This window comes from Spermophilus citellus (assembly GCF_964194105.1).
Source record: "Spermophilus citellus genome assembly, chromosome: 13".
Lineage (NCBI taxonomy): Eukaryota > Metazoa > Chordata > Mammalia > Rodentia > Sciuridae > Spermophilus > Spermophilus citellus.
In genome coordinates, this window is record NC_138193.1 from 59,747,175 (window position 1) to 59,766,013 (window position 18,839).

At 33.6% G+C, this 18,839-nt stretch overlaps 1 protein-coding gene across 6 annotated transcripts; it reads right to left on the bottom strand.

The window, feature by feature from the left end:
• Positions 1-1,643: 1,643 nt before the first annotated feature.
• ETAA1 (ETAA1 activator of ATR kinase) lies at positions 1,644-16,973 on the bottom strand. Of its 6 annotated transcripts, none has more exons than XM_081264452.1 (6): positions 16,120-16,973; positions 14,880-15,008; positions 14,573-14,649; positions 9,820-9,935; positions 7,568-9,588; positions 1,644-3,654 (listed from the first exon to the last, which is right to left on the bottom strand). In XM_081264452.1, exons 1-6 carry the CDS (start codon positions 16,340-16,342, stop codon positions 3,536-3,538), a joined length of 2,685 nt encoding a protein of 894 aa, XP_081120578.1. In that variant the 5' UTR covers positions 16,343-16,973; the 3' UTR covers positions 1,644-3,535. The 6 variants fall into 6 exon arrangements, with proteins under 6 accessions (XP_081120578.1, XP_081120579.1, XP_081120580.1 ...); XM_081264453.1 differs by having other exon boundaries at positions 14,880-15,004; positions 16,120-16,257; XM_081264454.1 differs by having other exon boundaries at positions 14,880-14,950; positions 16,120-16,199.
• Positions 16,974-18,839: the final 1,866 nt, after the last annotated feature.

Below are 18,839 nucleotides of genomic sequence, written 5' to 3' on the forward strand. Positions count from 1 at the left end.
GGACTCATTCCCTCCTCTCCTCTAACAAGCTTCTGAGGGAGGAAGTGGCTAATTATACAATTGTCATATTTTTTTCCCCAAAAATAGCAAATTTGGTTGTGTTTGGGTGTCGCATGCTTCTATTTGTGCTTCATTTCTACTCCTGACTTATAACACTAATCCACTTGTAAAAAACAACAACAAAAAATCACAATACCCGGGTTCTGCTCTAACTTCTAATTGTGTGATTTTGAGAAAGTCATTTAATTTGTTTACTTTGTTTACTTTCCCTATTTTAAAAATAGTAAATTGTTACTTTATAAATGACTTTTCTGAGATGCAAAATAATACAGTTAAAGTGCTTAAAACCATTCCTGGTAAATAAAACATTTAGCAATTATGATTTACTAGCCAATAAACTTTAAAGACACACACCTGAAATCAATTGCTATATGTATCCATTTATAAGAAAAGACACAAAGATAAGTTTGGTGTTTTGTTTTTAAATTCCACAAGTGATTATGAATACAACACATGGAAACCATGGTTTGGATTCTATATAAATTATCATTTACACCAATAATCAGTGTTAAATTTAATTTGTTCCTAGAATCATTTTCCAACCCTGAAGATCAGGGAATGAGTCAAACTGATGCAGGTAGGACAAGGAAGAATCTCTTACAACCTTAGTCTATGTAAATTCATTCAAAATTTAATGAGTATTCTCCAAATATTAGTATCAAGAAATGAGATATGAGTAAGGTATCTCTGTTCTTGTTAAAAGTTAGTTATAATCGGGTAGTGTGTATTGATATAAGGTAATGTTTTACACATTGTGGTTCATGTCTATATACCACTGACTGTGTCTGCAGTTAAATAACCCATGTGTTCTGTGGCCCAAAGTAATGTTTAGAATAGGAAAAGAGTAACGAGAGGTTCCACTCTGCAATAATGGTATTAATGGTAGCAGTCTTTCTGCACTGCATGAACAGCAACAGTGCTTGAGCTAGAATAGAGCTACCAGACCTACCATCTGTTCCTTGACCTTATGGAGATACATTCCCTAGAGACTAGAAAGAACCAAACCAGACAAACTAGGCACTCCTCTGCATGCCCATTCATGGCCTACTCAACACCTAGTATTTCTAACAATGGCTAAAAGAAGAAAAGCAAGAGGAAAGAAGAGTGGTATGAACAGCAAGGGTAACCCTAGAAACTCAATCATGCTCAGGTTCATATGTGCTGGGCCAATACACCCCCTACCATCTAGAAATGCCAAATAGTTTCCTTTTAAAAAGAAAGGGAGTCACACAGTCATCAATTCCAGTGAAATTGGTCAGGTATGAGTCTTAAACAGATCAATGTTTATAGCAGCACAATTCACAATAGCTAAACTATGCAACTAATCTAGATACCCTTCAATAGATGAATGGATTAAAAAATGTGGCATATTGGGCTGGGGATGTGGCTCAAGCAGTAGCGCGCTTGCCTGGCATGCGTGCGGCCCGGGTTCGATCCTCAGCACCACATACCAACAAAGATGTTGTGTCTGCCGAGAACTAAAAAATAAATATTAAAAATTCTCTCTCTCTCTCTCTCCTCTCTCACTCTCTCTTAAAAAAAATGTGGCATATAAACACAATGGAATATTATTCGGCAAAAAAGAGAATAAAATCGTGGCATTTGCAGGTAAATGGATGGAGTTAGAGAAGATAATGCTAAGTGAAGTTAGCCAATCCCCCAAAAGCCAAATGCTGAATGTTTTCTCTGATATAAGGAGGCTGATTCATAGTGGGGTAGGGAGGGGGAGCATGGGAGAAATAGGGCAGAGGGGTGGGAGGGGAAGGAAGAGGGCATGGGGTTAGAAATGATAGTGGAATGTGATGGACATTATTATCCAAAGTACATGTATGAAGACATTAATTGGTGTGAATATACTTTGTATAGGACCAAAGATATGAAAAATTGTGCTCTCTATATGTATAATAAGAATTGTAGTACATTCCACTAACATATATAAATAAAAAAATAATTAAAAAAAGAAACAGATTTATTAGGTTGAGTATTAATGGACAGAATGGGCTAAAAGCACTCTAAAGAAAATGAGCAGCAAGAAGGAAGAATTGAAGCAAAGATAGAGATATTCAAAGCATAGTCAGATCACAGTGAAGCCAATTTAGTAAAAGATTCCCTTCATTTTCTTACATAGAAACTTAAAAGAATTTAGGTTCTATTTTGTATATATTCTTAGACAAATAATACAGATTACTTAAAATCTGTTACTCTATCTCATACATAAAAATATCATTTACAAAATGATACATACCCAAAGACCAATAACTACCATATTATCATAGCCCTAAGACACCAGAAGTGGCAAATACCATGCCATGATAGGTGTTTCATATCTATAACTTTCCTCAGGTCGCCTACAGCCATTTTCAAGCAATGAAGTTTCCTTATTGCCTTACATACTCTAGCTATACTTATATTACTGGTGCAGCAAATTCCAAACAAGCAAAACAAAAGCAAAAAGGGAAGAGAAAAAAGAAAGACAGAAACATGGAGCAAAATTAATAAAATTAATTGATGAAAAAATTGCAGTTATAGGAAAACCAAAAAGAGAAAGACTCTCATTCTTATATCCTGGAAAGAGTAATTCTTGAAAATAAAGAGTAATGAGCATTGTATTAAATAGTCCTTAATGTGCTTTTAATTATGTTTCTTGTATTATAAAATAATTACTGCTTGCCCAAGTTGTTTTATGCACTAATACTTTGAAGCAAATGGTAAAACTGTCTAGGTGTCCAAAGAAATCATTCTAACACAACAACAGTTTTAACTTGCCCATGACTTTGAAAATAACTACTGATTTTTCTCATCAATGCAATAAAGCTGGATTGGGCAATGTCTGTTCTGCCAGTTCTAAATGTTAATGACAATATATTACTTTTATAGCTAACCCATTCCTTCCCTTTTTCTAAGCTAGACTTTTTTTTTCCCTAAAAATGTTAAAAAGTTTTCAAACTGTATCACATTGTTGAAATATTACACTTCAAGTCTACTTCTAAGTAGGAATTGAAAATAATAATTTCCCTACAAATAAACCAAAGTTTTTTATTTCCAAGCCAAGCATATTCCTAGGAATATGGAAGTATTAATTAAAAATTAGAAATGTACAAAAACCTTAAGCAATAGTTACTGAAAATTACCAAAATAGACTATTTAACATAAAAAATTTGAAGCTTTGTATTAGAAGACACATTTTTATAATTACATATTTTTGATGATCTTCTGAAATCATAATATTTGAAAATATAACTAGTTTCCTTTGTATAATCTTAGTACATAATTGCTAACTTTTCAAAACTTTCATATAAATTCTCAAGGAAAGGATTAATTTACCATTGCAAACAATGATTTATTAAATAATAAAGTAGAAGTCCATGCTTGATAAGTAAGAATTTCTCACAGAGAAATCAAGAAAAAAATATTTCCTATCATAGATAGTTATCAATAACCTATAAGTCTTTCAACCAGTATTTCATTAAAGAAATTAAGTGGGAGCTGAATTTACAGATGATGCCTGTGCTTTGGCCATTCTTCGAACCAGTGCTTCTTGTCTTTTTCTCTGAATTTCTTCAGGGGAATATTTCCTATTTTTTTCTTCTTCCTCTAAAAATTAAACAAAATATGTATTAATTTTGTAACTTATAAAGTCATCACCCTCATTTACTATGCTGCGTTAGCTATTAAATCATACTAAACTACTAAATGTAAAATTCCAAGTATATACATATAGATACAAATGTTCTAGGTCAAAAGAAAATCAAGCACTGACAACTTTGTCCCTATTTGAGGCATTTTTCTTCTGCGTGACAAAATTCAATTTGACTGAAAACTGTTTTGTTGACCACCAACAAATAATTCTTACGGATTAATGAAATCTAATTCATATAACCTATAAATATATAGATCTTAAACAGGGATTCTAAAAACATTATATGAACTTAAGTAGAAAAGTAGCAAAAACATAATGAATTAAATTAGACATCGGTACCTCAAAGAATGTATTTTATTATAAGATAAGCTATGTTTATGCCTATTATAAGATATTTCTCATGTTAAGGGAGGCATTTCACAAAATATACCTTCCTTTCCTGGTATAATGAAAAGCAGAAGAGGATATTTAGGGTAAGAAATATATATATCCCAAGACGATTCTGATGTCTTTTTTGGTAAGGTAAGTGGCAGATTATCCATCCATAAAAAAATGTAGATAGGACAGTAGATATTTCCCATGCTATCTACCTAATGGACTGAAGCTATTTTTTCTTCCCAGAAAAATACTAAAAAATACTTTATGATTAGCTTGACTAATTAGCTAATAATTTAGTCTCACAGTCAAGAAACCAATGTTCAGAATTTATATACAGTTTACATTCAATTGAGAATAAGGATAGAAAGAAAACAATAATACACATTACCCTAGAAGAATATAACTTCCTGAAATTGATTTTATGATTGGGCTGATATTACGGAAAACAATTTCAAATGATATCAAGTCACACCATGCAAATCTGATTTAGGGAGAGCCATTCATTTTTCCCATCAGCTGTTCCTTTAACTCAACATATAATAAAAATCTACTTGCAAAGTCCAACTATTGCATAGTACTAAGCAAAAGTAAGCAAAACTCTTTTAAGTTTGATTTTAAAATAAAGGGTCAGCACATTTTGTTTCACCATAGGGTTAGGAAATAAACATGTTAATTTTTGAGAAGCATATACTCTATTACAATTGCATAAAATCCTGCACTGTACCATGAAAATACTCATGGATGGTGTAGAAACAAATGATGTGCTGTGTTCAAATAACTTTGTTTATGGCCAAAGAAATATGAATTCAATTTTCAAGTGTAATGAAATATTAGTTTTCCTTTGATTATTTTTCCCCTTCAACCATTTAAAAGGTAAAAAACATTTTTAGTGTGCTTGCTATATAAAAAACTATGGCTTGTCCAAATACAGCCCAGAGTCAGTTATCAACTTTGCCTCAAATCCATGAATTAAGTGGATTTTGCTTCAAAGAAATTTCCTGGAGAGCAGCTTGCTACACACCAAAGTATAAGTAAGTAGAAACAGAAAACATTGACAAGGTTAATACTAATCAGGAGATTAAGGACAATGGATAAGCTTACAAGAAAAATTGGTAAGGTAAGTGGCAGATTATCCATCCATAAAAAAATAGGGTAGTAGACAGGACAGTAGATAGGTGTTTTGAAAAATTCAAATACTCATTTATAGAATTATAACTATATGTAAATAAATTTACATTTCTGAAGCATGGTTGTACCTACTGGTATTTTGGGCTATAATATGGAGAAATATTCACTGTCAGTGTTGATAAATAATGTTGAGGCAATTATTTTGGAGGACAATTTGTTCATCCATCAAAATTCAAATTCTCTTATATCAGGTTTAAAAAAAAATTAGTAGATATAATCAAATAAGCAACCAGAAATTTAAGTAAAATATTCACTATAGTATTGTAATTATAATAAACTACAACCAACCTAAATTACATCTATATAAAAACAGTTATTATGGTATATCCATAAAACATATCATGTATTCATGTAAGCAAATCTTTATGTACTAACAGGAAAAGATGGCTATAATATGTTAAATAAAGGCAAAAGCAAGTTGCTAAATAGTGGGCATATAATTCCATCTATTTAAATGTGCATGCATGTGTGTACACAAACACCTTCTTTAAATCCACAGAAAATGCTTCATGATGTATATTGAATATATATGAACAGTGGTTTCCTGTGATAAAATAATTTGGAAAATGAGAAATTGAAAAGACTTGTTATTTCGAGTTATTCTATACTTCTTTCTTTCTTCCTTTTTAAACAACTAGCAGATTATTGGTATAAGCTAATACAAAAGACTTAAATAGAAATATTGTAGCAGTAATGTCAACAGAAGCATTACTCAGAATCTAAATGACAAAAATGATCTAATGTTAAAAGAAACAAAAAACTCATTCATAAGCACCAATCAACATAAAAGTATGAGTTAGCTTTAAGTGAGGAAGCGTGATTAAGATAATCTGTAATTATAAGTCAGCATAATAATGCTATAAAAATAGTTAGCATCCCAGATAAAGTAAATCATTCTGGGTAGACAGAAACACATTGCATATTAAAGGATAAATGGAAACAAGGCAGGTAGATTTCATGTATGTATGGAGGATGCTGTTTTGATGAAGAAAACATTATACAAAAACATCAGGCTAGGAAAGAGCACTGGCATTAAGAACCACAAATGGTTAATGCTGGACATATTCCCTCATAGAAAATATAATATTATCAGTGAATAACAGGCTTTTTACATTATATTGCATGATGTTCATCCAGATATTGATCAGGCACCTTCTAAGTGACAGATGCTGTGGCAGGCCTAAGTATTACAGAAACTAAATACTTAATTGCAATTGGTGATAAAAAGAATGAAAGAATTAAGAAATGGTAGAAAACAAAGAAAAGACCCACTTATAGACTCTTCAAGGAAGTGCTCTGCAACATACATGTTGAAACAATAAAAGGGTGGGGTGGTGGGGTCAAATTTGGAAAGGCATTGTTATAGTCAAAGGAATAGCATGATCTAACTTCTTGATCTAGGAAAGAACCTATTCTGTTTGAAAAATTGAAGAGTTGGTATAGTTGAACCTTAGTAAATAGACAGGTTAAGGAGACATAATTCAGGACTTTTTAGATCTCAGTGTAAAATTTAGATTTTATTTGAAATACGACGGGCAGCCACTGACAATTGTTTTACACACAGAAATGTCATGTGTGCTTATCCGGTTTTAAAAAGACTATTCTGCTATTTGGAGACTAAAACTGAAGGGGAAAACATAAAAAATAACTACAGCAATCTAATCAAGAAATGTATTCTTGGATAAAAGTGGTAGTGATAGAGAGTGAGAAAGATGGGTCATCTGTAGATACGATTTTTAAAGCATGATCAAAGGAATTTAATGACAGATGGAAGAGGTGGGGAAAAGAGGAACTGAAGAATTGAAAATGACAGATAGTATCAAATAAGTAAATCACCATTTTAACCATTACAAATAGCACTGAGATTTACATCAGATATTATACTAGTAAAGGTGTTTAATTAGAAAGTTCCAAAATGCCAACTATTGTTCACTGTACTACTAAAAATAGGAGTAAGATTAAGTTTTAAAACAATGAAATACTTAGTAAATAGCTTATTAAATACCTACAATGTTAAACCTAACATTTTAATATATACACTTTAAGAAATAATTCATAAGAAATAATTCATAAATTGTTCAACAGAGTACCTGGTATATGTTGGTCATCATAAGTAATGGAAAGAACCCAATGCAATCTTCTGAAAAATAAGCCACCTATACTTCATATATTTAGCATAATTAATTATAAGAATTACTTTAAGAATTCTAGTTAAAAACCATAGTTTTACCTCATATACCTCCGTCAAAACAACAAATAACTAGTTTTACTACTTTTAAAAGGAAACTATTTCATACATACCTTTTGAAGATTGTTTCAAAGATTCAGAAATTTTCACCAAAGACATCTGCTGATCAGCTTCCCCAGGTATTGAATTCACAGTTTTCTTTTTCTCCAAACCTTGTGTAATTTTGGTAGTAGACATACTTGTTTCTATACAATTTTGATTAAGCTGACAAAGAATCTGAGGATTTTTTGTCTTTGCAAAAGTATACTTTGAAAATCTAACTGCTTTGTTAAACTCACTTTGTGATTCATCTGTTTGGGGCCTAAGGGAAAGTTGCTGGGTAATCAGTTTCTTCTTATTACTAGCAATTACTGGGCTCACATAATTTGAATTCACATTCAGACTTGAACTTCCTGCAAAAACTGATTTAGAACTGGGCACTTGCATTAGAACATCACTGTTATTCCTATACACATGCAGATTATTCATCTGACAATTTGAGTTCTTAGAGTACATAGTCAAGTTTGTTGTAGTACCCCAAAATTCTGAAGAATTTCCACTCATTTCCTTTTTCTCCATCTTCACTGATTTATTTATTTGTGTGTCAACTGTCAAGGAAGACGTCTGCACTGTAATGCTGCCCAGATTCAAATGATTTGATTGTGCCAACTGACTTCCTTGTTTAGATGTAGTAGATATATTTTTCGATCCATGTTTGGAACTATCATTGATCTCAAGCATACTTTCTGATGTTTTATTGTCCTTTAAAATGTCCTGTTGCTGAGTTAGTCTTTCAATATCATCACATGCTTGATACAACAAATCATCATCTACATTATCTTCTTCCCAAGAATTCTCTAATAGATGACATGTTTCAAAAATTTCATTGGCAAGTGATGGATCATTCCAATCATCAAAGAAAGAACCTAACTTTGATGCATTAGTCTGATCTGGTTTATTAACAACTGTTTCACAGTCCAAAGTTGAAGAGCCAAAGGGATCAATATTAACAGGTGCTTTGAAAGACTGATCAAAAATGGGCTTATTTTTTTGTTCACTGGAATGTTTTGTGTTCAAAGCAGACTTCTTTTCAGAAGTATTTACATTAGATGTAAAACTGATACTGATATCTTCTTTTACTTTTGTCAGATTAGATGTAACTGCACAATCTTGAGTTTTGTCTTGACTAACAATTTTACTTGAAGATTTCATTTTATTTCTAGTGGATGATAATTTGCTTGATTTATCATTTGGATTTGATGAAAATCTGTATTTTCCAGCATCTATTAGTTCTCTGTTATGTGTTTTTGAAGGTAAATCTTGTAATACTTCTGAATCTCCTAACTTGGCATCTAGACTTTTATTTGTTCTTGATGTACTTCCACCATATCCACTAGTAAAGGTATAAATTCCCTTACGATCAGTAATCTGGGCAGTTTTAGAAGGAAAAAGTTCAGCTTCAACATTTTGCATAACAAAAGGTTCATTACTTAGTAATTTTTCCCAATCGTCCTCCAAATCACTGGTGGTAAATGTACCAATGGGCTTACTGGAAGCTTCTGGCTCTTTACTATAGGGAGTCACACATGATTTTGTCATTATGGAAGGATCTACCTGTGGATAAAGTGAATCTTGGGTTTTACCTGGCAGTTTTTCAGTGACCAGAGTACCATTAATAATGATTTTCTCCTCTTTCAAAGCATTTTTTCTAGTGTTCAAAAAAGCATCTGCCAGATCTTGGCTTAACTGCCCACTACATTTCTGGGTAGAATCATCAAAAAGGGCATTAAAGGCTGCTTCAGCATTTTGGTCAAATGGCTTCTGACTACTGCTTTGATCATCTGCCACAGATATTCTGGTGTTTCCTTTCATTGGCTTCTTTATTATGGTATTATCTATAATTGGAACTACATCATGTAAGGGATACATCTGTACACAATCATTACAACTATGTGAAGTCTCTGCTTTTGAAATCTCCTGGATAAAATCATGATTCCTCTTGTTTTGCTCTTGAGCCACATCTAGCTCTTCCATATTTTTATCAAATTGTTCAGCCAATTTCATAAGTTCTTTTTCTCGATACTGTGTTTTTAACCTATTAAACATTAAAAAATTATAATTAAGCAATATTCTATGTCATTAGAATCAATTGTTATTTAAGATAATTGTTATTTAGTTAAAATGCCAAAATTTAACACAATTATTCTAACTCCAAAATTTTACATGTCAAAACTAAAGAAATTTTGTTATTTTGATATGTTCACAAAAACATTATTAAAAATATTTCTTCAGTGAATCTTAGAAAAGCTGAAAAGTATGAACTCACTTTGTACGGCTAACTTTTACTCTTGATTTTTCTTGCGCTGCACTGGGAGTACAAGGAATAGCAGCTGCACCAATCCACATGCCCAGCATGGAGTTTGTTGTTGGCTTCTTCTCATCCTTTGACAGAGGGAGGAAAACAGAGGTGTGAAGGTGTACTTACACACTGAGCATACATACACACACAAGGAAAAAGAGAGAGTATTCATGTGCAAAAGTGAGGGAGAAAAAGAAAAGAAAAATCAAAACTAACTACTTTAAATTATTTTCCTAAAGTAATAAATTCTGGTGAAGTGAGTTATAAACAAACCCAAACACAATCAGAAGTTGGAGAATGGCAATAACAAATTACAAGAAGTGATCCATTTATGTTTTAGAGTAAAAAATTTTCACAATTAAGAATTCAAATGACCCAACCAATAAATGGGCCAAGGACCTGAAGAGACACTTCTCCGAAGATGATGTACAATCAATCAACAAACACATTAAAAAATGTTCATCATCACTAGCAATTAGAGAAATGTAAATCAAAACCACTCTAAGATCTAAGATCTCATCTCACGCCAGTCAGAATGGCAGCCATTATGCATACAAACAACAATAGTGTTGGTGAAGATAGAAAAAGGTACACTCATACACTGCTGCTGGGACTGCAAATTGGCGCAGTCAATATGGAAACCAGTATGGAGATTTCTTGGAAAATTGGGAATGGAACCACCATTTGACCCAGCTATCCCTTTCCTCGGTCTATACCCAAAGGACTTAAAAACAGCATACTATAGGAACACAGCCACATCAATGTTTATAGCAGCACAATTCACAATAGCTAAATTGTGGAACCAACCTAGATGCCTTTCAATGGATGACTGGATTAAAAATGTGATATATACACAATGGAATAGTACTCAGCAATAAAAGAGAATAAAATCATGGCATCTGCAGGTAAATGGATGGAGTTACAGAAGATAATGCTAAGTTAGCCAATCCCAAAAAACCAAATGCCAAATGTTTTCTTTGATATAAGGAAGCTGATTCATAGTGGGATAGGGAGAGGGAGCATGGGAGGAATAGATGAACTCTAGACAGGGCATAGGGGTGAGAGGGGAAGGAAGGGGGCATGGGGTAATTAATGATGGTTGAATGTGATGATCATTATTATCCAAAGTACATGAATGAAGACACAAATTGGTGTGAGGATACTATGTATATAACCAGAGATATGAAAAATTGAGCTCTATATGTATTAAGAATTGTAATGCATTCCGCTGTTATATATAAATAAAAATAAATAAATAATAAATTAAAAATTATTTTTAAGAAATAAATTATTTTTCAAATTTATATCTAATATATGAATATAAAAGCGTATTTTTATCAAAAGAAAACTCAAGATACTTCTTAAAAAATGTCTTTGTTATTAGGAAGCAGCAATCTGTGGTACTGTTATCATAATTAAAAATGAAGAGATATATAGGTGATTTCTTTCTATGGTATTTGATCGTCCAAATTCTCCTTATCCCCATTATACTTTATCCAAAGTTGAGCAATTTCTGTTGACCAAAATTGAGAACACTTAGAATTAATGTCAGAATTAAGAGATAAGAGCAGAGTCAGAACTAATGCTAAGAATGAGGTAGGGATAAGAACAAACCTAATAAGTACAGAAAGTTAAACTTTAACCAGGATAAAATCTAGGAAAAAGTCATTTTAAGTATGTATAATTTGCTATATTTTTTAGTCACTTGATCAAACAAAAAGAGAATGAGCTTTATGTATTAATTGCAAACTAAATCAATAAATCAAATTCATACATCAGGTTTTACTATATTTATTAGGGTAACTAGAATGAACACAAGTAATCATCACACAAAGTTAAAAAAATAAAAGTCTATGGCTAGATTATAGGGTACTCACAGACAATGAGTCCTCCTATGATAACTTAGTATCAATCCAGCATAGTGCTAAACACAAGAAAATGCCATTTTTTAATAAGTAAATTGAAAGCAACCCTATAACTTGGTACTTCAACATAGTCAATGAATCAATAAGATATTTTTCTTAATAGATTGTTGAACCTAACTGACTTTAGCTTTGCAAAATACTCAAGAAAATCAGTGTCACTTTTGGACTCAGATTTCCCATTTTGTTTCCACAATCTTGAATTTAGGGAAATAATATTCTTAATGACTTAATTATGAACTCTGTTCATTTTCCAAGTAATTTTAAATTAATTTACTTCTCAAAAATTAAGTTATGAAAAGTTTATGTGCCACTCCATCTTATGTATGTGTCAGAAGTCCTTTTTATGATTGTATACTATTTGTAAGTATTACCTTTTAAATTTATCATTAATAATTATATACTTACTGATTAACAACTACAATTTAGGTGCCCAATAAGATAGCTAAATATTACTGCAGCTCATCCTAAAGAATATACTGTGTAAAGCTGTATAAATGATAGAGAAGATATACACCACTCAGTAATAGCACTGTATAAAAAGTTAATGCTGCAGGAAGCAAAATGACTAATTAAAATGAAATGCAAATTTTAAAAAAAGCTGTCTCTAAAAACATTAGTGGGAAATTAAACAATGATTTGAGAATAACTCCTAAAAATAAACAACATAAAGATGTGTCATTCTGAGAAGATGACAAGTTTTTTAAGAGACCATGATGTTATCAAAGATTTATACACTTTAAAGTGCTCAGTCGAAGAGGGTAATATTTATAAGCAACTAATTTCACTGTAGTTTTTCTTTTATACAAGTTACCACTTGTGTACTATTGCCATTTCTTTATGTGAGCTATTATTTCCAGCCCGTTTAGGTAAAGGATTCAATAATTTACTCAACTATCTTTTTATAATTATTTAGGCTGGCCAGCCCAAACACATTTTATTATGCTTCTTTCATGTGAAACTCACAATTAGTGAAGATCTATTGTTAACTTATAGAGTAAGTAGTATTGTGGCACAAATGCTATTTAATGAACTGTATGTAAAATGAATTTCTATGACATGCCAAATGTGGAATGTGGAGCTAGTAGCAACAAAGTTGTTTTGACTGTGCTAGCTGTAATTTTGGATATTTTATAGCTGCTAAGAAAAAATTTATTTCCTGTCTTCTCCACCTAGATGATGGTGATTCCTGATAACCACATTTTGGGCCAGTGCCATTTATTGTCTGTGGTTAACATACAGTAACTATTCAAGAAGAAGTTAGGAAAAAAATACAATTACTTCAGAGAAGACACAGAAAAAACTGGATGATCTTTGGATTTAAACATTGTTAAAGTTCAGAATGGTTTGGGCCTTTGCTTCCTAGTAATAGTGATAGGACTGATATGATGAATATTAGTTGCTGGATAAATTTGTGTCAAATGACTTAAACTTATATTTCTATTTCACTCAAGCAGTGTAAGAATTGAAATAACAACAACAAAAAAGCCTCTTGAAGATGGTTCTTTTACAGTAAAAAATTAAATGATCACAATTAACATCTTACATTTATAGTGTCCTAATTTATAAATAATTTTTATCTAATTTTCATAATGATCCAATGAAGAGAGCAAGACAAGCAATAATTCTGTTTATGGCAAAATGAGACTGGAGAGCTTAAATGACTTGCTTAGGGTCACACAGCATATCAGAGGCTGAATGAGGACTAAATGTAAATCCAGTTCTCTTTCCACCTTTAAAGTATTTCTTAGTGATCTTGTAAGGCAGGGAGTATTAAGAAGAAAAATTTCAGTGGGGAAAAGTTTTACTGTAGGTTGTAAACAAATGCAAAAAACAAAAATATCACAAAAGTTAAAATTCATATTGTCTTATTCTATCATTTTAGTACCCTGAAAAATGTTGCCATATATTGTTAAACAAAACATTAAAGACAAAATACAAACCAAGCCCTGGTCAAAAATTATTAGTCATAAACAGGAGGGTGCATGAGGGTAGAAAACATGGTAGAATGAGATGGACATCATTACCCTAGGTACATGTGTGACTGCACATATGGTGTGATGCTACATTGTGTTCTTTTTTTCAAAATATGCCTTTCAGAAATAGAACCAGAGAAAGGAAATGTTGTGCTGCAGTTGTATACTATGAATCAAAACACATTCTGCTGTCACATATACCCAATTAAAATTTAAAAAATTAATTAAGAAAATAAACATAAACAGGGATTTGACTAACTGCAGACGAAAAATGTTTGGAGAAAAAAACCTGCATCTATACAAAGCAGTAGTACAGACTTTTTTCTTGTCATCATTCCCTAAGCAATACATAATAACAACTATATTTGCGGTATTAGGTATAAGTAACCTAGAGATGATTTAAGGAATATAGGAGTGGCTAGGGTTTCAACTCAGTCGTAGCATACTTTCCTAGCAGGTGTGAGACCTAAGGGGAGGAAAGGAGAGAGAAGGAAAAGGAAGAAAATGGGAGGATATACAGAGGTTATTTTTAACAGTACACCATTTTATATAAGGGACTTTATTATCTAAAGATTTTGGTATCTGTGGGAGGATCCTAGAACCAATACAATACCTCATGGATTCTAAGGGATGTCTACATTACCAATTTTATACTATGTTCTTTTTTTCAAAACATGCCTTTCAGAAATAGAAAAGATAGAAGCTATCTTTGCTGCTGTATTTGGAAAAGACAAAACATTTTTCATATAAATGAACTGAACAAACCTAGGTGCACAAATTTTCCAATACTTTAAGATAAATTATAAAACTATTGATATTTACCTGAGGAGCAATACGATTAACAATGTCTGATATCTCATCACTACCTGTGGTGTAAATCTTTTTTTTCCTTCCTTTACCTAAAGAAACAAAAACATTTTATAAATTTTAAACCAAAAAACTTAATTTTAAAAAATGATTTTAATTAGTATGGCTTAGATGAATATGCACTGACAATATCAGATATAAAAATGAAATAAATTCTCAAAAAAAATCTGCTGTATAAAAGTTCCTGATGCTACCTGAAATTTTATAAATTTTAATCATTTATCAAATATTTATCCACATAAAAATGTTAATAACAAATTACCTAACTGTTTTGTCATTGGAGAATTCTGATCCCAAAAGATATCATTCTGTCCATCTGGATCATTTGGAGAACTGAAGGTACATGAAAACAAATCCATTTTCAGCACTCTCTGTGGTGTTTCATGCCTTTCTATACAAAATATTGTTAAATAACAATTGTTGCATGTTAAAGCATTGTTTTATTTCATAATATCACAAATAACAGCTTACTTTTTATAGTTCAATATAAAAATTTCTCATAACAATATTACTTTAACCAAAATTGAAATGTTTGGCATAAAAATCCACATTAAGACTTCATAAACTTAACACTATGAATAGCAAAAATTTTTAGGTATTTTGGTACCTCTGTGAATGTAAAATAGTGTATAACCTAGTTTCTCCATTCATTACAAAACTGGGCCTGGAAGACTCTGGAGAACCACTTGTAATTCACATATACATTTCCAAAATGTATCCCAACAGAAACTTCAGTAAAAGTCTTTTAGCCACCTTTCACCAATTTTATCAAACTTCCATTAATTACTCCTCCACCCCCACCCCAAGAAAAAAATTCGTGATCATTTTTTGGGGGAAGTTTTGTCTACAATCACTTAATATAACCTGGGCTTGATTCCCGAGTTGCTTTACTGGGAGTTCATGAAAGCCCATGTAAAGTAGCCAACGCCGTATTTTAAGAACACGCTCTCGGAAAAGGCTTTTATGTAAGTTTTGCTCTTAATATAGTTATGAATAGGTCTTTCAACATGGTACACAGCATGGAAGGGGCCCTTCCTTTCCTTCTCTAAGGGATGTTCCAGCAAGCAACTTCCGGTTTCTTCAAAACGTTGCGGGACAACCCCTTCTCTAAAGCAAGTCGGAGCAAAATAAAAGTTTAAAGGGAACAATTCTCCCGGGAACACGCTGCAGGCAATAGATCGGGCGACTGTTTCCAGTTTCGCCACTGCTGACCCGAGGGCAGCCTAGGAACTAGCAGTCCTCCTGCAAACAGGTAAACGGCAGCACCCTTTCCCGTGGTGGGGGCGGTCCCAAATGGCAGAGCCGAGCTCACACTCGGGGTCCAAACATTCGGGGGCGCGGTGGAGGGTCATTTTTGGAGTAGCCTAGGGAGAGGCTCACAGAAAGAAAAGACGCTGTTGGAATCCACCCCCACCCCTACCCCCCATTTTCCGGTTAATTAATGACTGGGCCAGTGGAGCTGCAGGGCCGAAGGCGGGCCTACAGCGCTGCCCGTGTCTCACCCTCGGGGTTACTGTTAATGCACGAAGCAGGTGCTGGACGCTGCTCTTGCTGCCACACCGGCCCGGCAGGGCCTTCCCAAGCCCCGCGGAGAACCGACCCGCGGGCCGACTTCCGCCGCCTGCTGCCTGGCTCGACCACCGAGCTGCAGTCCTCAATCGCCGCTGTTCTACGCGGCGTGTTCTTCGGGGCACTGCCGTCCCCATATTTCCTCCGCCGACTCATTCCTACGACCTCCCCCCACTCCACCAGACGTTTCTTTCACATTTTGCAACGGAAGGAACCGAGCAGCGGCACTATAAATCGGACTCCACGCCAACGGCCGCCGCCATTTTGGCCGGTTGGGGCGCGCGCAAGAGGCTGCCACTCATTGGCTGCGTCCGTGTGAGGGGACGGAACCTTGGAGGGTCCGGTTGCGCGCGCTTTCGCAGCTGGGACCTGAGCCTGCTCTGGGGGGTGGGGGGGGGGGAAGGTCTAGCCTCAGACGCTTCGGACTGAAAGGAACTGAAGCGGTGGTGGTCCAGCCCAAGTAGCTGAGAGTAAACCATGAGGTCGAAAGGAGATTGAATTAATTCGCAGTTTTTTAAAAATTGAATTTATAACTAAAAATACACATTGCACAGCTTCAGATTATTGTGGGTTTTAGGATTTGCTAAGAAGAGGAAACAGGTATGGAATAGAAATAAGTAAAACTAATTTTTCCTAGATGATATGTATCAAGAAAAATGAAAGAAACAGTTCTTAAAAATTTAATCAAGTTGCTGGGTGCAAAAAATAAATATTTAAACAATTATGCTTTGATAGATTAGCGACAAAAACTGAAGTTTTAAAGAATTGTGGTTTATAATAGCATATGAGAACAAATAACTAGGAATAAATTTAACCAGAGATTGAAAGAACTGCAAAAAGTTTTTGAAAGAAATTGAAAATCTAAATAAACCAAGGGTGTAATATGGGTTCTAAAACTATTGTTAAAATATTGTTCTAGAGAAGAAGCATCTCCAAAAAAGGGTCCAAAGAGTCCCTGCAGAGAAGGGGCACCTTGACTCAGGACAGTGGGGTTCTCTGTAGGTGTGACAGAAAAGAATTTCAGCATAGGCCAGTCAAGCATAGACACATAGACAAGTTTATTTAGGCAAGTGTATACGTATTGAAGGAAGAATGAGGGCAAACCGAAGAGAGAGATCTTTGTTGGTAAAGGAGGAATACACTTTCAAGGGAGAATATGGACTATCTTGAGAGTGAGAGACATGTTTGGGTTTGGGGGTTCCCAGCTCTTCTTTTAAAGGAAACTTGGCCATGGGTTGGCATGGGAATTTACCCAGGGATGATATCAGTTCTGTGATCTCAAAATGGTTTCTGGTGGTCTGGTCTGTTTTTGGGATCCTCAGGCTAATGTGATCTTCAATTTCTGATCAGTAGTTAGAGCTAGAAATTCCCTAAATTATAGGTTCTCAAGATATTATGCTTAATGTATTTATTGGTTGCAACAAAGTAGACTTACAGATTTCCCAGGGATTTGGGAGTAAGGGGCCTGAAAGAGTGACTGGGTTGGGAAGTGACAAGTCTGGAAAAGTATGCAGAACTTCAAATTAATATCTTTTTTTCTTGTCCTCCTTTTATGTCTCCTTTCTACCTGTTTATTATTTCTTCTATCATAACTCAAGTTCTTCCCAAATTGTTCTATAGAGTCAGGGTAAATACATTCCGAATCTCAGCAGGGTTGTGTGTGTGTGTGTGTGTGTGTGTGTGTGTGCACAATACGATGATTATTGTAAAATTTATATGAAAATGCAAAGTACCAAAAATATCCAAGAAACTCAATCTCTTGAAGAATTCTGAAATTGGAAATATATACCAGGTATCAAGACTTAGATGCAGTTATGATAGTTAAGACAGTTTTATAATGGTAAAAGGAAGGACAAGTGAAACAGAATAGATCACCCCAAAACAGATTTCCACATAAATGAAGGCTTGATTTAAGACAAATATGAACCTCCTGAATAATGAGAAAAGTATTTTTAAAAATAAATAATACTTGGTTAATTTGAGATTGACATGGAAAAGGGGAAAAAAATGACCCCTACCTCAAACCGTATCCCTAAATAACATGCAAATTGACTGCAGATTTAATTGTGAAAGATAATTTTGTTATTTTATAAGATGATATAAATGTTTTCATGACAGTAAATTAATTTTAAATAGAACAAAGATCACAACACTAAGGAAAATAATTATAAATTCAACTACCTTAGGGGCTGGGGATGTGGCTCAAGCGGCGCGCTCGCCTGGCATGCGTGCGGTCCGGGTTCGATCCTCAGCACCACATACCAACAAAGATGTTGTGTCCGCCGAGAACTAAAAAATAAATATAAAAAAAAATTCAACTACCTTAAATTGATAACTTGAAAGCTTCTTTCCAGAGAAGGGTGACATTATAGAGAACAAAAGACAAGGCACAAATTGGGAGAAGATATTTGTAAGTTATATAATTAAGGGTCCATATATAAGCTATATAAAGAACTAATGGATAAAAAATATGGGGTGACACTTGAGCAGGCTCTTCACAAGAGAAAAACCTGAATATTCAACAAACTCGTAGAAAGGTGCTCAACTTCATTTTTAATTTAATTGGTTTTGCACACAGCTCTCTAGCAAATTCTTAAATTTCCAAGAGAAAATGATTATCTCAATATAACTTTTCATGATGGTCCGAGATGGA